Here is a 23,109-nt window from a genome sequence, read left to right as displayed (position 1 = left end):
TTTCTGCGATGAGCTAATAAACAAACAAATTTTTGTTTTACTTTTATATGCTGTGAGTGCTTTCTACAATTTTATTGTTTATTTTTCGGTCAGCACCCGGCGAGTGCTCATGAAATGGTGAGTGCCGATTTTCCTCTGGATATATATATATATCTCTGAGTGCATGAACATACCACTTGCCAGTTGCACAGTTGTTATCCTTGAAGGTGGGGATAATCCTGCAGAGTTATTGGCCACTACGGTAATTTCATAATTCCCATCATCACCGCTGTCAAGCTGAATCTGTGTCCTGTTGTGAAACGCTGCCAATACAATAGTTTGAGGTTCCGAGTGGCTGCCGATCGGCTTCCATGATACCATATAGGAATGTATCTTTCCGTTGGCTTCATTGATAGGTAAATGCTTAAAATAAAAATGTAAATATATAATTATAATATATCTGTGCTGCTGAAAAGGATTATTTTTATTGCAGTAAAGATAAGGCATTTGCATTTCTGGGTGCTCTACTGCGGCTTTACACCTATGGAACATGGGAAGAGTTGGAGGCAAATTTAATAAGGTATAGAGGCGGGGCAGGCAATATAATATTGACGTGGATGTGTTGATAAAAAAAGAAATTCAGGTTTCATGTTTCATTTGAAAAGGACTTTTATTATTCAGTTTTTTAAGTCTAGGAGACAGGTTCAATCTTTACATGTTATAGAGAGCCTTAATAGAGAGCCTTAAGGCATGGTCAAAGAATAGAATTAAAATAACACTACTACATACCTTCCAGTAGACTGTTACAGTTCGACCCCCAAGATGCCTGCCATTCACTAACCATATATCCAGATTGTTTGCAGGAGCTTTGGAGAAAGAACATGTGTTAATATAGCGTTACTAAAAGAAAACTGTCAGAGAGAATGGATGCGATTTATGTTGCTTGATAATAGGGATCTTTACCCAAATAACAAATTGAGCACTTATACAGTTTACATTATTTTCTTAGTTAAATGGTTTCCAAGATATTTGCAGTTTTAGACTGTTAAAGTCATGGTTCAGCTCAGCAGCTCTCCTTTAGAGTCAGGGGCTCATTTATAAAAACTGGGCACCTGGGCAGTAACCCATAGTAACCAATCAGTGATTAGATTTTTCCAGCCAGCTAAAGGTTGACCACTGAAAGCAGTCATCTGATTGGTTGCCATTAGTAACTGCTCAGAGAAGCCCTATGAGTAACTATGAGAAAGTTTAAATCAATTCATTTTTTGGATTTAAATCACATTTAACAGCTGCTGACATAACTGCTGTCAGCAGAACAGATTTATAGAAGCCTAGTAGTACAGGTATCGGATGAGTTATCCAGAAAACCATTATCTAGAAAGCACTGAATTACGGGAAGGCCGTCTCCCTCTGTAATAATAAAGCAGTACCTTGTACTTAATCCCAACTAAGCTATAATTAGTCCTAATGTGTTAAATGATTTTGTAATAGCTTTAAGGTATGGAGATCCAAATAACAGAAAGATCTCTCAAATGGAAAACGCCAGGTTTAGCATTCCAGATATTCCCATACCTGTACTGCCTCCTAGTGTCTCTACGCAGTATATTTTCCGAGAATATGTGCATTACACAAAGGGTGATACCCAAAGCCACCATTCCTGTACATGGGTGTGAATGATCTCTACCTGCTGGAAGAGTGATATGTCCCTTCACGGCTCTCCAGTTGCTCCACTTCCAAAACGGATCCAATGTAGCACAGCGAATGCGGACATCATACTGGTAGAAAGGATGGAGATTGTCTATAATGTAGCTGTAATTTCCGTCTTCTGATCCAATAACTGTAGTGTTGCGCTGTTAAAACAAGCAGCCCGGGTCACACACCAGTAGCAGCACCGAATTGCACCTACAAGATTGGATCACGCTGCAAGACCCTGAGCCAGTTTTTGCCTCAACTGACAGTAAAGCCATACACTAGAAGATGCAATCGTTTGGTAAGGTCAACAAATGTGCAGATCTGTGCCCGATTTGGCCACCCACATGTTGGGCAAATAATTTATGAAGTGTTAAGTGACCCATTGGAGCTCTAATATGGTTCTTGCATCAAACCTGCCCAATTCTCAGCCAGATGTCAGTTGGGCAGGCCCGGCTGTAGGCTCTGTCCTGCTCCAGTATTAGCTGTGCAAACTTTTTCTGTCTTCTTATATGTTAAAGGGAATGTAAACCCTGCAAAACAAGCTAATGTACAATTGCTCAGTGCACTCTTCCAGGCAATTTAGACTCTTTTTCATCTAGCTTTCAAGATATTAGTAGTTTTGAAAGTGTTATTATAATGAATTTGAAACAATCACATTGCCTGCTGTTCAATTCGACTGACTGGCTACAGTCAGCTGAAAATTAATTTAGCAAGAACAGGAAAGCCTTGTGATGTTGCACTGCTAAAAACAATAGGAGACAAGTCAGGTGACTCTTCTCTGCTTACTAACTTCTCTGCCAACAGAATTTAAGCCACAGACACAGATTTTTAGCACTATTCAATTTCCATGGTCAGCCAGTTGTGCAGCTGCACCAAAGTTCATCGGCTAAGATGGGAGAAATCTGACCATGAACTGTACATGTATGGGGGTCAATGGTTGGTTCAGGGTTGGCCTGCAAGCAGGGAGGTGGACTGACTGAGCCATTCCAGATCAACAGATCTGCTTACCATTTCCTTCTCCTTGTTGGATGTCCTCACTTCAATTTCACATATGAGTTTTAGAGAGACAAAGTTTCCATCCAAAAACCAAGTAAGTGAAACTTCTGTAGGGCTGATATCCACTAATTTGATGTTCTCTGGGGCTTTAGGATGCACTGCAAGTGAATCATACACACATGAACCCAAGTCATATCCCTACAGGTTTATACTGTACAAAGCAACTGATGCCTGTCTAGGACTACATTAGAAACAGTAACACCAAAAAAGGAAAGTGTATCAAACCAATTACAATATAATGAGTGGTTGCCCTGCACTGGTGCAACTGGTGTGTTTGCCTCTGAAAGATGGCCATAGTTCATATAAACTGTGTACTCTGTAGCCATTGGGGCAGCCATTTAAAGGAGAAAAGGCACAGGTTACGTGCAGATAACAGATAAGCTCTGTACAATATAATGGGGTTTTATCTGTTATCTGCTGTGTAACCTGTGGCATTTCTCCTTTTTTCCAGCTTGAAAGGCTGCACTGCAGCTACACTGCAGGGTATTTATATAAACTATAGTAGGGTTTCTGTAGCAAACACCCCAGCTGTACCAGTGCAGGAATGGCTGCCCCCGGGGCTACACAGCGGGGTATTTATATAAACTATAGTAGGGTTTCTGTAGCAAACACCCCAGCTGTACCGGTGCAGGAACAGCTGCCCCCGGGGCTACACAGCGGGGTATTTATATAAATTATAGTAGGGTTTCTGTAGCAAATACCCCAGCTGTACCAGTGCAGGAATGGCTGCCCCCATGGCTACACAGCGGGGTATTTATATAAATTATAGTAGGGTTTCTGTAGCAAATACCCCAGCTGTACCAGTGCAGGAATGGCTGCCCCCGGGGCTACACAGCGGGGTATTTATATAAACTATAGTAGGGTTTCTGTAGCAAACAGCCCAGCTGTACCAGTGCAGGAACGGCTGCCCCCGGGGCTACACAGCGGGGTATTTATATAAACTATAGTAGGGTTTCTGTAGCAAACACCCCAGCTGTACCAGTGCAGGAATGGCTGCCCCCGTGGCTACACAGCGGGGTATTTATATAAACTATAGTAGGGTTTCTGTAGCAAACACCCCAGCTGTACCAGTGCAGGAACGGCTGCCCCGGGGCTACACAGCGGGATATTTATATAAACTATAGTAGGGTTTCTGTAGCAAACACCCCAGCTGTACCAGTGCAGGAATGGCTGCCCCCGTGGCTACACAGCAGGGTATTTATATAAACTATAGTAGGGTTTCTGTAGCAAACACCCCAGCTGTACCAGTGCAGGAACGGCTGCCCCCGGGGCTACACAGCGGGGTATTTATATAAAATATAGTAGGGTTTCTATAGCAAACACCCCAGCTGTACCAGTGCAGGAACGGCTGCCCCCGGGGCTACACAGCGGGGTATTTATATAAACTATAGTAGGGTTTCTGTAGCAAACACCCCAGCTGTACCAGTGCAGGAATGGCTGCCCCCGGGGCTACACAGCGGGGTATTTATATAAACTATAGTAGGGTTTCTGTAGCAAACACCCCAGCTGTACCAGTGCAGGAACGGCTGCCCCCGGGGCTACACAGTGGGGTATTTATATAAACTATAGTAGGGTTTCTATAGCAAACATCCCAGCTGTACCAGTGCAGGATTGTCTGCCCCCGGGGCTATACAGCGGGGTATTTATATAAACTATAGTAGGGTTTCTGTAGCAAACACCCCAGCTGTACCAGTGCAGGATTGTCTGCCCCCGGGGTTACACAGCGGGGTATTTATATAAACTATAGTAGGGTTTCTGTAGCAAACACCCCAGCTGTACCAGTGCAGGAATGGCTGCCCCCATGGCTACACAGCGGGGTATTTATATAAACTATAGTAGGGTTTCTGTAGCAAACACCCCAGCTGTACAAGTGCAGGAACGGCTGCCCCCGGGGCTACACAGCAGGGTATTTATATAAACTATAGTAGGGTTTCTGTAGCAAACACCCCAGCTGTACCGGTGCAGGAAATATACAGAAACCTTGTTTTGGAAAATGTACTTAACACTGAATAACTTAAGTGCTTCCATAGGGAAGTGATAAGAAGCCAAGGACCAGGCACAGGAAACAAAACAACTGAAAATTTTACATTTATAAATATATGATTAAAAAGTAAAATAAACAAACAAATAAAATCCCAATAACATTTGCTCAGATAAGTTTGGGGCTCACCTCGATATGTGACGTTGAAGGAAAGAGACGCTTGAGACTTCCCCAAAGGATTCTGGGCTTGCAGACTAAATGCATACAAGCTCTGGCCTTTGGAGACGTCGCACTTACAGCTGTACTGCTCCTCGGTGTTATCACAAGCGACACATAACTTCCCTGAGTAGCTGGGGGAACAAACAGAAAGTTCCTAATGTTATAGTTATAATATAAGGGAAGAAATAGTAATCAGAGCATGGGCAGCTCACTGTTACATATCTCCAGATGCTTTTATATCCCACATTTACAGAACTGTGCAATATGTTGGCAGTCTATATAATATAATATAATTAGAAAATATAAGTAAAGACATGATTGGAGGCTGCTGTAAATGAACCCTGCAGTTTCATGGTATCGGTCTGCAGAGCCAAAGAGCAAACTTAAAGGGGTCACCTTTAACTTAACTTTAGTTAACTTTTCTATTGGTCTTCAGTATTTATCTTATATTTTATCTATCATTTGGATTATTTACCTTCCTCTTCTGGCTCTTTCCAGTTTTCAAATGGGGAGGGGACACTGGCTACAACTTTATTGTTACTTACTATTTCTCTTTCTATTTAGGCCCTCTCCTGCTCATACTCCAGTCTCTCATTCAACCCGCTGTGTGGCTGCTAGGGTAAATAAGACACTAACAACCAGATAGCTGCTGAAATACCAAACTGGAGACCTGCTGAACAAAAAAATACAAAACCACAAAAAATAAAAAAAAACTAAGCCCAATTGCAAGTTGCTTCAGAATATCAGTGTCTACATGACACTAAATGTTATTTAAAGGTGAACAACCTTTTTAAGGAACCATTTCTGCTAATGCACTTGAAAATTCCACCTTAAAGGCTGGCTACAACCCCAGTCATATTATAGCACACCCTCGGCCCCAGGCAATGCCCCTTTAAACTTACGATGTGCCACAGTCCATCATAACCAGGGGTGAGACTAAATGAAAATATTATGCTCTATTTTAGTTGCTGCTATACCTTTCTTTTCTGTTCTCATTTCCTAATTGTCTTTTTGAAATATTGAAGGGTTTGTTCCCCTTTGAGTTAACATTTAGCATGATGTATACAGTGATATTCTGAAACAATTTGCAATTGGTCATTGTTTTATTATTTGTGGGTTTTTTTTTATTATTCCACTTTTTTGTTCAGCAGCTCCCCAGTTCGAAATTTATGCAGCTATCTGGTAACTAGGGTCCAAATTACCTTAGCAACGAGAGACAGGTATAGGAATAGAAGAAGACACGGAATAGAAAAAATAAATAATAAAAAGTAATAACGGGGTTGTAGCCTCACACAGCAAAAGATTTTCGGCTGCTGGGGTCAGCGACCCCCATTTGAAAGCTGGAAAGAGTTAGAAGAAGAATGCAAATAATACAAAAACTATAAAAAATAAATAATGAACTGAAAAGTTGCTTAGAATATTAAACATATTCTAACATATTAAAAGTTAACTTAAAAGTGAACCACCCCTTTAAAGCATCCAAATTAGCCATTAACCTAAAAATATATATCAGAGATGTGCCTGCAGGTTGGACCATAGATTTATGGGAACCACTAGGGGGCAGACTTGTTGGGGGAAACCATTTTATTGTGAATGCAACACTTTCTAACCTGGACGCCACACAGAGAAAAAAAAATGTACATTTGCTTCTCTCTGTTTACCTTTCACGTAGTGTATATATTGTTTCTCGCTCTCCATACAATCCTGTTATCCTTCCAGGGTTCCACTGGCACCCGATTTGCCTGAGATTCATTGTTTCACAACTGAGGTTCTGGGGTATATCTGGAGGGTCTGCAAATAAACTGTTATCGTTAACAGGATTTGTGCTTGCAGGATGCCAAATCATAGTTTGTCTTTAAAGGAAAAGTAAAACCTAGAAACAAATGAATGCCAGGGCTCAACCCTCGGGTTAAAGAAGTGACATCACTCACACACTGCATACCCGCCAAGGATACCCTCACCCCTCAATTATATCTTAGTTGGGATCAAGTACAGGTACTGTTTTATTATTACAGAGAAAAGGGAATCATTTAACCATTAAATAAACCCAATAGGGCTGTTCTGCCCCCAATAAGGGGTAATTATATCTTAGTTGGGATCAAGTACAGGTACTGTTTTATTATTACAGAGAAAAGGGAATCATTTAACCATTAAATAAACCCAATAGGGCTGTTCTGCCCCCAATAAGGGGTAATTATATCTTAGTTGGGATCAAGTACAGGTACTGTTTTATTATTACAGAGAAAAGGGAATCATTTAACCATGAAATAAACCCAATAGGGCCATTCTGCCCCCAATAAGGGGTAATTATATCTTAGTTGGGATCAAGTACAGGTACTGTTTTATTATTACAGAGAAAAGGGAACCATTTAACCATTAAATAAACCCAATAGGGCTGTTCTGCCCCCAATAAGGGGTAATTATATCTTAGTTGGGATCAAGTACAGGTACTGTTTTATTATTACAGAGAAAAAGGGAATCATTTTTAAAAATGTGAATTATTTGCTTATAATGGAGTATGTGGGAGATGGGCTTTCTCTTTCTGGATAACAGGTTTGTGGATAATGGATCCCATCCCTGTACGCCCCTAGCTGTAGCTCAGAGTGTGCTTCTGCAAACTATATTAATTCTCTTCTAGTTTTCAAGATATTAGTAGTTTTTACTCGGCTAATATAATGAATTTGAAAGAACAGCGCCACCTGTTGTTCAGTTCAGCTGAGCGACCACAGTCGGCAGAAGAAAGTTGTGTGATGTTGCTCTGCTTAGAGCCGACCAGAGCGATGTCAGAGGACTCTTCCCTGCTCAAAACCTTTGCTCACTAACTATTTTCTATACATATATGGTAAAGAAAATAGACAAGATAGGGCCAAACATGGGAATATTTTGGGAACTGTATTTCAAAGATAGAAGTACATTGGCTTTCCAGATTTGTTGTACTTCAACAATCACTGAAGGGCCAAAGGTCCTGCCACCATGCTTGCCCTTTGGGGGGGTAATAATTTCAGCAGCTGAATATTTTCATTTTTATAAATCAGTGGGAAGGGCCTTGGCATACATGCTGCACCAATGGTAATTCTACTTCTGGAAAGAAACCAAGGTTGAGCAAATAATGAACAAAGATTAAGCCTCAGATACTTACATCCTACAAAGACCACAGTTCCAACATAAAGTACGTCTGTGTAGAAGATCAAGTTATCCCCACTCTCCTCCGACATTGTCATGTTCTGGATGCGAACGGCACTGCTGTTGCTGCTCAGAGGGATTAGTGGATATCTGTCATTGCCCAATTCGGCAGACATTATCTTAGTGCCGCTCTGCACCGTGCAGCAGAACGTCATGTTGGTGCCGACAGGGACCACTTTGTCAGTGGGATAAGCCTTTTCTTCTGTGCTGCCTGGTAAGAACAAGACAAGTATTTATTGGAGTAGATGGCAAAGCATGTTTGTTTAGGTTTATAAGCACATAATTAGAACCAACTATGAATCTTAAGACAAATGTTATGAATGAATGAAATGCTATGAATGATCAAGGGCACCCCCAAGCCTCAGGAATGCAATATTAGAAAGTAAGTGCTCACTACAGCCTAGAAACTACAATCAGGGGCATTGGTTCATTAGAGTCCTAATGAAATACATACATCCTGTGAATAATTAGCCATGACAATAAGGCCCGCAAACGCAGTAGGCACCTAAAACCACTTTCATTAAAGGACCAGCTACACTAAAAATTATTCAGTTGAAAATCCATTCTATTCCCCCTCTAAAAAGTTCCTGTTGTCTCAAAAAAAGGTCGACTTAAACTGTGCCAGACCCTACGTGCGTGCTCCACATCACCTCCTCCCTTGTGCAGGGTAGATGTATTGTTAAGAGGGGCATAGAATGGATTATGAATTTAATCATTTTTAGTGTTACTGGTCCTTTAAAGGTACTTGAGTCATAGTTGTGCTATATAGATGGTAGCACCAGGGTTTCCCTGCACCAATACTTGCAGCAGTGGCTGATTTGGAATGGAAAGCAGGAAGGACTGACAAGCACAACTATAGGGAAGTGCACAACTATGACTCAAGTACCTTTGCTTGGTGGTGGCTCCAGGGTTCCCTAAATCCCCTCCATGAATAGGCATAGCACAGCATTTGCACGCCAAACAGAAAATATTCAGTGCAACTGCGTCCAGTTAGCAATGAAGCATGCGCAGTAAAGTCCATTTAGGGGGACACAACTGCTGCAGGCGAAACAGAATTGCATCAAGAGAATTGACTGTTTGACATGGGAATTCTGCAAAAAAACAGTGACTTGTGGGGCAAAAACATGCCAATTGCACTCAGCGTTGCATTTTTTGTCAAGGTAGGTGAACGCACCCCAATCTGTTTTACCTCACCTAAAATAAAGTGAACGTAGGAGAAGTAAAGGAATAAGCAGTAGCACATTCCAATGCTGCAGAAGGAAGAGAATATATGAGAATCATTTGCACTGGGGGGGTGCACTTTTGTGGGGGGGGGGGGGGTTGTTGGGACATAAAAACAAAGAAGGGAAAGTGTTAACACAACAGTGGAATGCAAATCATGAATATAAAGTAAATGTAGCGCACTGGTTGCTTTTAGAAGTTTGCATGTACTTACCATATACAGTATATGGACGACTCCAGTTGCTCCAGCCTTTCTCCCCATAGTAATACTGATCATTAATAAGGCATCGGATTTGCACAGAATGCGATGTACAAAGCAGGGGAAAATCCGACGTCCAGTTCCAGTAGAATGCGGTGTCACTCGGAGTCCAACGTTTCTTCCATGTTGCCTAGAAAGTAAACACAGATGTGAATCCTATCCATGCAATGCCATTCTGGCACAAGAATCCGAAAGAAGTATTAGAAGTGCACCCACTGGTAGAGTTAATATATGCTCTGTATTATTAGAGCTATTAGGCTCACTGGTCCCCAGCTTTTGCTGAACCCTTTATCCCCAGCACCACTGGTACATTAAGTATCAAGTTTGTACTGAAACAAATTTTAAAGGAACAGTTGAGTGTAAAAATGAAAATGGGTAAAATGCATAGACTGTGCAAAATAAATACTTGTAATATAGTTAGGCAAAAATGTAATCTATAGAGGCTGGAATTGGCAGATGTCTAACATAATAGCCAGAACACTACTTCCTGCTTTCAGCTCTCTAACCTCTTAGTCAGTGACTTTAGGGGGCGGCACATGGTACATAACTATTCAGTTAGTTTGTGAGCACACAGGTCAGATTAAAAAGCAAACTAACTGAGCAGTTATGTCCCATATGGCCCCCACCCCCCCAAGTCACTGACTACTGACTGCTAATAGCTTAGAGAGCTATAAAGGAGGAAGTAGTGTTTTGGCCATTATGTTAGACATCTGGTTGGCTCCAGCCTTTATAGATTGCATTTTTGCCTAACTAACTATATTGTAAACATTTTTTATTTTGCACAGTCGGTCCATTTTCCCTGTTTTCATTTTTACACTGAACTTTTACACTGTTTGCCAGTAGTTGTAATGATCTGGTTAGTTATGTGGTAACCCCCCAATGGTCAAGTCATTACACCTAGGCATGCAGTTCAGCTAATAGACACTAATGAAGTCAGAAAAGGCAATGCCTCAACCCAACGAGGCAATGAAATGCCACACACACGCATATAGAATCACGTACGTTACTGACAATATCCATGTTCTCACTGCGTAGAATAAGTATCTCACACAGGACTTCAACTTCGCTTAGAAGGGTGGCGTTGTCCACGCTCCATTGTATGAGCAGTGTATCCGTCTGGTGATCAGGCACAACCGAGAGAATCTCTGGTGCGGGGGGAATAAAGGCTTGAAGACAAAAAAGTACAATTAGGGGAATATTCTATATTCTAATGGGAAGACTGCATCAGTCTAAAGCAGGGGTAGGGAACCTTGGCTCTCCAGCTGTTATGGAACTACCAGTCCCACAATGCATTGCAGGAGTCTGACAGCCACAGTGATGGTTAATTAAGGAAAATGCTTGCTGGGATTTGTAGTTTTATCACAGCTGGAGAGCCAAGGTTCCCTACCCCTGCTCTAAAGGTTCAGCATCTTTATAACCATAATGATTCAGGGCTTCACAGTTGTCACAGGAGCTCCCCATCTTGGATTCTGTTAGTGTCAATGACACTGCACATGCTCAGTGAGTTCTGGGCAGCTGTTGAGAAGCTGAGCTTAGGGGTCGTCGTAAATGAAGCAGAAAATGAGGTTGGCCTGTCATATAAGCTGATGCTACAGGGCTGATTGTGATTCTAATTGCACAAGTTTCTAAGCTGCCATGTAATAAATATCTGTATTAATTACTAATCAGCCTTATTGTGCAGGGAATCAGCAGAAAAGAAGATGGGGGGCTACAGGGGCATCTTTGGGGGCACAGATCTTCCCTGCTAAAGGGCTGTGGTTGCCTTGGGCTGGTACAGAAGCACAAAACATAATGTACAGCATTTCCGCCCTACTTCTTTAGTTAGGCTTTACTTCTCCTTTAAGCATTTTAACTAATAAAAATAAATGTAAGAAATACTTACGAATATCTTGCATAGTTTTCTGAAATGTTATTTCGGGAGTTCCCTGAACATTGCTAGCTTTTATAGTTATCCTCAACGGCGCAATCGTTTCAAACTCCACTTCCAGCGCACTTTTGCTGGTATTGAAACATGAAGGAGGCTTAGAAGCGCTAAAAAGAAATAAGAAAACAAATGTAAAAGTTATGTAAAATGTAAATGTAAAAGAGAATAACCAAGCTTTCTGAAAGTGATCTAGAAACTGTGGTGGCCAAATTAGCACCATCTGCTGGCTGCAGTCGGCAGAAAATCGCATCGTGAAAGTCATGTGATGTCCCTCTGCTTAGAACTGACCAGAAAAACATCACATGTGGTGCTGCTGTTGTTTTAGTTTCACTATATTAAAAATGTAAAAAAATACTAATATCTTGCAAATTATATATATATATATATATATATGAAATATATCATATAGAATGGCCAATTCTTAGCAACTTTTGATTTAGTCTTCATTTTTTTGAGCTTTTACAGTTTTTTTTTTCTTCAAATGGCAGTCCCTGACCCCAGCAGCCAAAACACTATTGCTCTGTGAGGCTACAATTTTATTGTTATTATTACTTTTTATTACTTATCTTTCTATTCAGACCCACTCCATATTCCATTTTTTCATTTAAACCAAAGCCTGGTTGCTAGGGTAATTTGGACCCTAGGAACCATATAGCTGCTAAATTTACAAACTGAAGAGTTGCCAAATAAAAAGCTAAATTCACAAACCACAAATAATGAAATATGAAGAGCAACTGCAAATTGTTTCAGAATAAAACACTCTACAACATACTAAAAGTTATTTTAAAGGTGAACAACCCCTTTAATGCTCAGAAGAGCACTTTAACAGAGAAGGAAAGGAACAATCACTGCGGGTGCCAAAAGTTAGACACCCCCCCAGTGATTTAAAATCACTTACCTGATACCCTGGGTTGGTGCTCCCATTAGCAGAAAACTGCACCGACCCGGGGTACCTGCAAGCGAGAGATCCTCTTCTTCCTTTGAGATCTGGGGGTTTTCTGCTAACAGGAGCACTGGTTCTGGATATCAGGTAAGTGATTACAATTACTGGGGGGTGCCTAATATTTAATATGATACCTATCCTTCTCCTTTCAACAATTATTTGTTTTACATATCCTTTAGAATATGTCAGGTTGGCCTGAGAGAGAACATAATACTGTGTCCAAACTATACACCCCCCTTCTGCTAGGCCACTAAATGAAATAGGTATGAGATGCGGCTTTACACCCTGAGGCCCATACCCCTGTGCAATGCAGTATAAGGCAAGTGATGAAAAATGGAGATTCATTTCCGCTTAGATGCAGAATTTCAGAATATTAAAGCAGTATGAGTGCAATCGTCGGATTAATAGGTGATACAAGGGAAAATAAATCCTGTAAGAGGCTTAGCTGAGGCTCACATCAAGCATCCGGGTGGTGTAACTGGGCTCTGCCCTCCCCATAGCCGTGTCTCCAGATCAGTATTTAAAGAAGAGTCTTGCAGCTTGCACTTGTATTTTTACCCACTGGGGAAACTGCTACCCGACCCATTCAACAACTGCTTTATTTGTGGTTTACTCAATAGTCACCATTAAATGGGACAAGATCAAAAATCAAAAGTTAGCATAAACCCAAATGTGATAAACAGAGGGTGGGGGGACGGTGGCAATTGAGACAGAAACCGCCACTTTGAGGAGCCTGAACTACACCCATACTCACATCTGCAATTGGGTATCTGACCCACCACTAGATACATTATCCAGAATGCTATGAAACCAGCGCTGCAATGTGTTTTCAATAAACACATTTGTATTCTGTATTCAATGCCTGGCACTAGACTAATTACCATACTGGGTTATTTAACCATTTACATGCCAGCAAGCGTATAAGCTACAGGTCCTTTATGCAGACAGTTTGCTACATACTGTTTACATCCCTATAACAGAATGCAACTCTAGTGGCTTTTCCAGTCTCTCTCACAATATGTTTCCATTACATTACTCTGTCTGCCACTAGGGGTCACTGTAATTTAAGTTGAAGGGGCAGCACTTTAGTTTTTTTTTTATAATGGGTGGCTACAGACCTTTAGATTCATAGATTGACAGCAGAAAGATTAGGAATAATTATCCCTCTGGGGTGGTTCTATCCTTAGTATAAACAGGTTCAAACTTCCATGCCTTAGACTGGTATTATAACTCGAATACATTACTCTAAACACCTGCTATTTCAACAGCCCAGTTTAGAAAGGGCAAGCTAGGGGTAACATGATAACTTGTTAGTGATATGTTATGTTAGCGTGGGTGTTAAGACGAGAGTAACGGCTATAGCTCCATTCCTTGTCTGTATAAAGGTGGTACTGTATGTGGGGCACTTTCACATTCACCAACAAGCTGCATACAGCATGAACATACACTTTATAACTACTCCTATTATACTCATGTAACAAACTGGTTACATACAGCATGAACACACGGCTCTGCTGCATGTCACTACTCCTTGTATTATACGTATGTAAGTAACAGGCTGCATACACCATAAACACACAACTTTACTCTGTTTGACTACTCCTGGTATTATACTGTAACTGACAGAGCATTAAACACAGGACTCTGCTGCATGTCACTACTCCTGATACTATACCCATGTCTATACTTAGTTTACACTTAGTAATGTGCCAAGGAAGTATGTACTGCATGCATCATAACTCACCTATAGCAAATCTGATAGAGAATATCTGATTTGGTAGCGTTTGGTGTATCCCAGGAGCAGACGAGAGTCTCTAGATTGTGTGTGAAGCATTGCAGGTTCTGAAAGAATCCTGGGGAATCTGAAACAGGAGAAAGGTATCACTGTCTGCATCAGAACAACAAGGAGCAGTCACATCAGTAACAAGGGATAATATTCAATTTTTGCCATTTTAAGTCTGAGGAATCCAAACCCCCTCCTTCTGAAATTGCTGAGCTTCAGCCACTCTCAGGGCACAAATGTTGATTCTGGGCTACTAGCCACTCAGTGCCCACAAAGACCTGCAGTAGTGTCCATCACAAGACTTAATCTACCCAATAACAGAACACAATGTCATTCTAAGCAATGTTTCACTTCTGATGGACACTGCAGTGAGGTTTCCTGGACAAATTTGGGTCCCATTATACTTAGCTGGTAGGGCCACTCTTCCCAGGGACCCCAGGGCAGGCAGAAGTAGAATAACAGTCCCCCTTAGGGTATAAAAGGGAGTAGGAATTATGGGGTCCTTAAAATTTCTGATGGAAGCCCTGTCTGCACTAAGCAAAATTCAGAAAAAGTTTAGGGCCCTTTATTCAGTGCCCCCCTTAGCTTATGACAAGGTTACAGGTATAGCAAAGCATTGGTGTGGGGGCTACTGTCTATGGGGGCACTGTCTATGGGGCCATTGAGGGCACTGTGTATGGGGTACTGTGTATGGGGGGGCAAAACTGGTACATAGTTATAACTCAATTATAACTGCCTTCTCTCTATATTTGTATTTTATATGTAGGAGTTGCTATATTGTTTTCCTTGTAGTACAGTATGAGGGTATAGCACATTTGTGTCTGATCCCACCATTTCATCTATATAAAAGGAGTATTTTTTTAAAAAAATGGGGTGTGGTAATTGGGGTGTGAACATATTCCACTGAACACACAGATTACATACAAAAAAGACAATACATGATGTAAAGAAGCCCCTGGAAAAAAAAGATCTTACAATTTAAAAATGAAAGTCCCTTTTTTATAAATGGAAAAATAATCATCAGTCCGGTTCCTGTGGCTGCATTTAGTCACTTAACTTTTAATGTTTCCTTAACCCAACTTGATCCCACATAATAAACACACTGACCCACCAGCTCCCAATTACACAGACACACTCATACAAACTCATACAAACAGGCACAGACACACACACATACAAACTCATACAAACAGGCACAGACACACACATACAAACTCATACAAACAGGCACAGACACACACACATACAAACTCATACAAACAGGCACAGACACACACACATACAAACTCATACAAACAGGCACAGACACACACATACAAACTCATACAAACAGGCACAGACACACACACATACAAACTCATACAAACAGGCACAGACACACACACATACAAACTCATACAAACAGGCACAGACACACACATACAAACTCATACAAACAGGCACAGACACACACACATACAAACTCATACAAACAGACACGCACACATACAAACTCATACAAACAGGCACAGACACACACACATACAAACTCATACAAACAGGCACAGACACACACACATACAAACTCATACAAACAGGCACAGACACACACACATACAAACTCATACAAACAGGCACAGACACACACACATACAAACTCATACAAACAGGCACAGACACACACACATACAAACTCATACAAACAGGCACAGACACACACACATACAAACTCATACAAACAGGCACAGACACACACACACTTGAGTTTTACATGTAAATCTAGGAACATTCCCATTTGATCCTGGAACAAGGTCTATTTTTGAATTGGCAGCAAGCAAAGAACTGATTCACAGTGATTTGTGGCTGATATAATGGCATGCCTGTGTGTGACTAAATATTTATACTGCAATGAGGATGTTGAAAGCAATTGCAACTGAGGATTACACTGGAACACAGGAAAACAACATTAAAAAAAAAAAGCTAATCTGTGCCAAAACACAACCATATTGGGCTCTCATAAGCAACAAATGTATTGGGTAAGTTACAGCACTGGGATTCCCTCAGTACAGGCTTAAATTGTGTGGCTACAGATAAGCAAAGGAACAGAATAAGGATAGGTCTATCAAAGTATACTCTTACCCACACACAAAGATTTGGCAGCTAGAGGCAAAGTTGTCTTTAGGGGTGTAAAAAGATTCTAAAGCCTTACACTGCCCCCACAGAACAGCAGCTTTAAGTAGGAAGGGTGTGTAAATCTTAAAAACAAAGCCCTAAGTAATCTTTTTAACTGTGCAAGTAAAAGACTAATACAGCAGTGAGGATAATAGCCTCTGGGAAGGGACTGGGGCTGTGGGATAGCAGGTATAGTAGGGAGAGATGGTGCCTATAGTAGCAGTGGGGGGATAATAGCCCCTGGGAAGGGACTGGGGCTGTGGGATAGCAGGTATAGTAGGGAGAGATGGTGCCTATAGTAGCAGTGGGGGGATAATAGCCTCTGGAAAGGGACTGGGGCTGTGGGATAGCAGGTATAGTAGGGAGAGATGGTGCCTATAGAAGCAGTGGGGGGATAATAGCCTCTGGTAAGGGACTATGGCTGCGGGATAGCAGGTATAGTAGGGAGAGATGGTGCCTATAGTAGCAGTGGGGGGATAATAGCCTCTGGGAAGGGACTGTGGCTGTGGGATAGCAGGTATAGTAGGGAGAGATGGTGCCTATAGTAGCAGTGGGGGGATAATAGCCTCTGGGAAGGGACTGGGGCTGTGGGATAGCAAGTATAGTAGGGAGAGATGGTGCCTATAGTAGCAGTGGGGGATAATAGCCTCTGGGAAGGGACTGGGGCTGTGGGATAGCAGGTATAGTAGGGAGAGATGGTGCCTATAGTAGCAGTGGGATAATAGCCCCTGGGAAGGGACTGGGGCTGTGGGATAGCAGGTATAGTAGGGAGAGATGGTGCCTATAGTAGCAGTGGGGGGATAATAGCCCCTGGGAAGGGACTGGGGCTGTGGGATAGCAGGTATAGTAGGGAGAGACGGTGCCTATAGTAGCAGTGGGGGGATAATAGCCTCTGGGAAGGGACTGTGGCTGTGGGATAGCAGGTATAGTAGGGAGAGACGGTGCCTATAGTAGCAGTGGGGGGATAATAGCCTCTGGGAAGGGACTGGGGCTGTGGGATAGCAGGTATAGTAGGGAGAGATGGTGCCTATAGTATATAGCAGTGGGGGGGATAATAGCCTCTGGGAAGGGACTGTGGCTGTGGGATAGCAGGTATAGTAGGGAGAGATGGTGCCTATAGTAGCAGTGGGGGGATAATAGCCTCTGGGAAGGGACTGTGGCTGTGGGATAGCAGGTATAGTAGGGAGAGATGGTGCCTATAGTAGCAGTGGGGGGATAATAGCCTCTGGGAAGGGACTGGGGCTGTGGGATAGCAGGTATAGTAGGGAGAGATGGTGCCTATAGTAGCAGTGGGGGGATAATAGCCTCTGGGAAGGGACTGGGGCTGTGGGATAGCAGGTATAGTAGGGAGAGATGGTGCCTATAGTAGCAGTGGGATAATAGCCTCTGGGAAGGGACTGGGGCTGTGGGAGAGCAGGTATAGTAGGGAGAGATGGTGCCTATAGTAGCAGTGGGGGGATAATAGCCTCTGGGAAGGGACTGGGGCTGTGGGAGAGCAGGTATAGTAGGGAGAGATGGTGCCTATAGTAGCAGTGGGGGGATAATAGCCTCTGGGAAGGGACTGGGGCTGTGGGATAGCAGGTATAGTAGGGAGAGATGGTGCCTATAGTAGCAGTGGGGGGATAATAGCCTCTGGGAAGGGACTGTGGCTGTGGGATAGCAGGGATCAGTGTAAATGCCCACCTTTCATATAAATGGACCCTGAAAGATTCAAATTGTTTGGTTGCTATGGGAAGCTGTGTAAGATGCTAACACATTCCCCATAACTGATACAAGAGATTGCTCTGTGTGTTATATTGCATTCTGCTGTGTTACTCAGAATCAATGGGGAGTTGGAGGGCTATAAGAATTCCCACACATTCTATCCTGTCCCTCTCTATCCCTACATACCAGTATAGTAGATCAGTAACCAGCAGCGAATCGGGGAAGCATGACTAAAGTCAAGTAGAAGCACGTTACTAAATAAGCCATAAATCACTGGGACTCGCTCTGCCAAGTTTATATTCTTTATTCACTGTGACTCACTGCAGAAAATCACTGCTGTTTGTTTTAAAAAATGTAACATTTTTCCTTGTAAATTCACAGTTTACCAACACCCTGACCCCTTTATGTAAAGGTTTATGGCAACCGCAACCCCCAGCGAAGCACCATTCAGCACTGTTATTGCCTTCAGCTGATCAACTACAACTCCCATAATGCCGAGTGCTGTTAGTGGGAGCACCTGTCCCTCCCTTCCCACCAATAAAACAGGGGTTTTATTTAATCACAGTGGATTTATTACGATGTTACAGCCGTGTGGCTGGCTTTTATGTTAACCACTTTCCTGCGCTCGATACTTTCCCATTTACCTAAGTGCAGATTTACCGGCACTGGTTTTTATTTTTTACTTTAATGGTTGTTTTTCACTCTAATTCCATGTATTGCCTCTCAGTAATAAGTCCCCACAGCCCAAGTGATTTTCTTCCTTTGCGGTCACACTAAGCAGAGGCTTCTGAGCGGAAACAGATGGCTTCCAAATGGACAGATGTAGTATTTACCAGCTGCAGAAAATTTCAATTTGCCTTGCGAGGATGCATTCAATGGAAAATGTACCCTATTTAGACTGTTTCTGGCCTCCCTTGAACTTCAACAGGCAGCTGTGTGTGTAAAAGGATCACTTTGCGCACAGAACGTCCCCTGTCCCTGCATATTTACATATATACATGGACATTGCCATATTTATTTGCTCAGCAGCTATTCTTCTTTCATAACAGAAACAAATATGCTGGTGTGAACACTTGGGAGGCAGATTTACGAACATTTTGAGTTTTACTAAAACATTTCTCATTTTTTTTTTTTTTATTTTGAATAAACTCGTTCCCACAAATGCCTTACAAAAAGCCTGAACTGAAAAATTCAGTCCGGGAAAAGTTGCAGAATTCTGATGTGAAACCACTAGCGTCAAACATCCAAAACCTCTAACATTTTGAAGCAAAGCAAGGATCCTCCAGGGAAGGGACATCTGCCATTGACTTCTCTGTAATCTCAGCAAGTTTTAGTTTTTCGGCGTAGTAAATCTCAGAAAAGTCGCAACTTTTTTTCAGCAAATTTTAGCAGATTGGAATAAAAAAAAATTTGACGGTTAGTGAATGGTCCCTTTAAAGTGCCGATGCATTAGCCTCCACAATAGTGATGCACTGGTCGGACTTGAACCCACCTTGGTCCAACTTAATCCAATCAGGGAATATTATACTTAAAAACTAGAAACCCCACCCCTGGGGGAGCCAGTAGGTTAGGTACCACCACAGTAAGTGCTAAAGGTCCCCATACACTGGCAGATCCGCTCACTTGGGGCCAAACGATCGAATTATAATGACGGGCATAGGTAAAGGCGGACCGGGGACCGCATCGGCTCGTTGATGCGGTCCCCGGTCCGACTTTACCTATGCCCGTCATTACAATCCTGGCTGCACTTGGGGAGCCAGTAGGGTAGGTACCGCCCCAGCGAGTGCTTGTTTTTTTCCTGGGGCGATGCTTCCTAAAATAAATAAATAAATATGTCACTTTCTAAATTGTGGATTGGATTTATTGGGGGTGTGGGGCTAACAACTGGCATCCCCTAATCAGGGTTTTCTTGTCCTTTAAAACTCTCCCCTTCTGTGCTTCCTCCTCCATTTAGATCCAGCTTAAAAGTAGGGGTGGGGGGGCACCATACCAAAATCTGGCAAAATGACTATAATTAGGATATTAACATTCAGGGCAACAGAAGGGCAATTTAGAGCATTTGCCACTGGTCCAAATTGAAAACACAAACATTTTAATACTTTTAATCCCCAAAACTGTAGAATTTGGCATTTCTGTCCCAAACCCCCATGAGCAGACATGATGTATAGCAGTGATACAGCCACCCGAGTATGATGAGGAGGGTGCACTCACCTTGAGTCTTGGTGGGACTTGGCACCCAGCAGAAAACCACAGCAAGGAGAAGGCAGCAGTGCAGCTTTTCCTTCATTCTCCTACCAAGTCGGTCTCCCCGCGGCTGCCAGAGCTTATGTCAGCCAGAAAGCCGGCTGCATCTCCCACCCAAACAGAAAATGCCTGCAAGTGGAAAAAAATATGCTTCATATTAATGTTGTTTATGAGAAAAACAAAATTATGATTTTAACCATCTCTGGGACATTCTATCTTCTCCATATGTTACTAAACTACAAATCCCAGCATCCCCGTGGGAATAGAGATTTCAGACATTTTTCTCTCAATGGATCATTTGCTTTCATTGGGTCAGTGATCACACAAACTCCCACGTGCCACACACTGCTGTACAACATCCCAATCCCCCCCATCCCACAGCTGCTGGGAGTTATTTCATATTTACTCTGTTTACGGTTTACTTTGACTTTCATTCAGTGATATAACAATAAAAAAGTAACAAGTGAAAAAAGGTATCACAGGTATGGGATCTATTATCCAGAATACTCAGGACCTGGGGTTTTCCAAATCAGGGATCCTTCTGTAATTTGTATTGCCATACTTTAAGTCTGCTAAAAATGATTTAAAAAGAATGTACAAGTATAGGACCCGTTATCCAGAATGTCTACTAAAAAATCAATAAAACATTGATTAAACCCAATAGGATTTTTTTGCATCCAATAAACATTAATTATATCTTAATTGGGATCAAGTACAGGTACTGTTTTATTATTACAGAGAAAAGGGAATCATTTAACCATGAAATAAACCCAATATGGCTGTTCTGCCCCAATAAGGGGTAATTATATCTTAGTTGGGATCAAGTACAGGTACTGTTTTATTATTACAGAGAAAAGGGAATCATTTAACCATTAAATAAACCCAATAGGGTTGTTCTGCCCCAATAAGGGTTAATTATATCTTAGTTGGGATCAAGTACAGGTACTGTTTTATTATTACAGAGAAAAGGGAATCATTTAACCATGAAATAAACCCAATAGGGCTGTTCTGCCCCCAATAAGGGGTAATTATATCTTAGTTGGGATCAAGTACAGGTACTGTTTTATTATTACAGAGAAAAGGGAATCATTTAACCATTAAATAAACCCAATAGGGCTGTTCTGCCCCCAATAAGGGGTAATTATATCTTAGTTGGGATCAAGTACAGGTACTGTTTTATTATTACAGAGAAAAGGGAATCATTTAACCATTAAATAAACCCAATAGGGCTGTTCTGCCCCCAATAAGGGGTAATTATATCTTAGTTGGGATCAAGTACAGGTACTGTTTTATTAAACCTTCCAGTTTGTGCCTGTGTGTAACCCAACCACTTAGATTGTAAGCTCTACGGGGCAGGGACCTCCTTCCTACTGTGTCTCATACCACATGGCACTTATATATATATATATATACATACATATATGTATTTATTGTATTTATTTATTATATTACTCGTCCTCCCTGTGTGTAATTTTGTATTCTGTAAGACTGTACAGCGCTGCGTACCCTTGTGGCGCTTTATAAATAAAGTTATACATACATACATTACAGAGAAAAGGGAATCATTTAACCATTAAATAAACCCAATAGGACAGTTTTGCCCCCAATAAGGGGTAATTATATCTTAGTTGGGATCAAGTACAGGTACTGTTTTATTATTACAGAGAAAAGGGAATCATTTAACCATGAAATAAACCCAATAGGGCTGTTCTGCCCCCAATAAGGGGTAATTATATCTTAGTTGGGATCAAGTACAGGTACTGTTTTATTATTACAGAGAAAAGGGAATCATTTAACCATTAAATAAACCCAATAGGGCTGTTCTGCCCCCAATAGGAGGTAATTATATCTTAGTTGGGATCAAGTACAGGTACTGTTTTATTATTACAGAGAAAAGGGAATCATTTAAACATGAAATAAACCCAATAGGGCTGTTCTGCCCCCAATAAGGGGTAATTATATCTTAGTTGGGATCAAGTACAGGTACTGTTTTATTATTACAGAGAAAAGGGAAATAATTTCTAAAAATTAAAATTACAGGCATGGGACCTGATACCCAGAATGCTTAGGATCTGTGGGTTTCCGGATAAGGGATCTCCATACCTTATATATACTAAAAAATATAATTTAAACATACAATCATACTAATAGCAAATTTCAAGGTGACAACCCCTTTAAGAGACCTTGGAAGAAGCAGGCAGGGCTGGCTTCTACTACATTGTTTCAAGAGACAGAACCAGCAATGCAGAAATGGTTAAAAATAAAATACTGCTCTCAATAGCTATTTCATTTACAATTTCATTTAATTTATAATTTTCACTCTAAAAACCATAGAAAATTTGTAATGAATGTATGTTTGGAAGTTGCTTAGAATCTTCTTTTAGAATGTTTGGGTTAACATCCCCTTTAGTATTAGTAATAGCATTGTTAGCATTGCTGTTTAATATAAACATTCAATAAAGCACAAAGGTTTGTTTATACAGACTCGGCAATGAGTTGTGCAGCTTCCGTCATACAAGCAGATATTTGTTTGGTCTGTAGCAATTACTAGGCTGCCAACGCACAGGCATATCTACAGATAGAGATTATTAAGGCTTGGCACATACAAGTATGAAACGCGGCAGGTCAAATGCTGCCTACTTCTTAGTAAGGTTTTACTTGTACTTTGTTATTCTATAAATGTTCCACAAAATATATGCCAATAGGTTAAAGGGGAACTCCATTCAAAATATAACTGCTACTGAAAGCAGTAACTGTCTGGCTGAGACAC

The 23,109-nt window shown here is 41.5% G+C and overlaps 1 protein-coding gene across 2 annotated transcripts in view; it reads right to left on the bottom strand.

Annotated features, from left to right (window-relative positions):
* lifr (LIF receptor subunit alpha) overlaps positions 1-23,109 on the bottom strand; it is a 58,862-nt gene that overhangs the window by 10,520 nt on the left and 25,233 nt on the right. For both annotated transcript variants that reach the window (XM_004910449.4, XM_002938191.5), the window contains exons 2-13: positions 20,307-20,468; positions 14,202-14,319; positions 11,473-11,621; positions 10,593-10,756; positions 9,546-9,720; positions 8,067-8,321; positions 6,589-6,718; positions 4,898-5,058; positions 2,680-2,825; positions 1,664-1,829; positions 769-845; positions 174-402 (exon numbers count right to left, since the gene is read on the bottom strand). In XM_004910449.4, the coding sequence (XP_004910506.2) occupies positions 174-402; positions 769-845; positions 1,664-1,829; positions 2,680-2,825; positions 4,898-5,058; positions 6,589-6,718; positions 8,067-8,321; positions 9,546-9,720; positions 10,593-10,756; positions 11,473-11,621; positions 14,202-14,319; positions 20,307-20,382 (1,846 nt within the window). In that variant the 5' untranslated portion in view covers positions 20,383-20,468. The remainder of the gene's footprint in view (positions 1-173; positions 403-768; positions 846-1,663; positions 1,830-2,679; positions 2,826-4,897; positions 5,059-6,588; positions 6,719-8,066; positions 8,322-9,545; positions 9,721-10,592; positions 10,757-11,472; positions 11,622-14,201; positions 14,320-20,306; positions 20,469-23,109) is intronic.

The sequence above is a fragment of the Xenopus tropicalis genome, chromosome 1, assembly GCF_000004195.4.
Source record: "Xenopus tropicalis strain Nigerian chromosome 1, UCB_Xtro_10.0, whole genome shotgun sequence".
NCBI classification, from domain to species: Eukaryota; Metazoa; Chordata; class Amphibia; order Anura; family Pipidae; genus Xenopus; species Xenopus tropicalis.
This window is presented reverse-complemented; position numbering and strand designations above follow the sequence as displayed.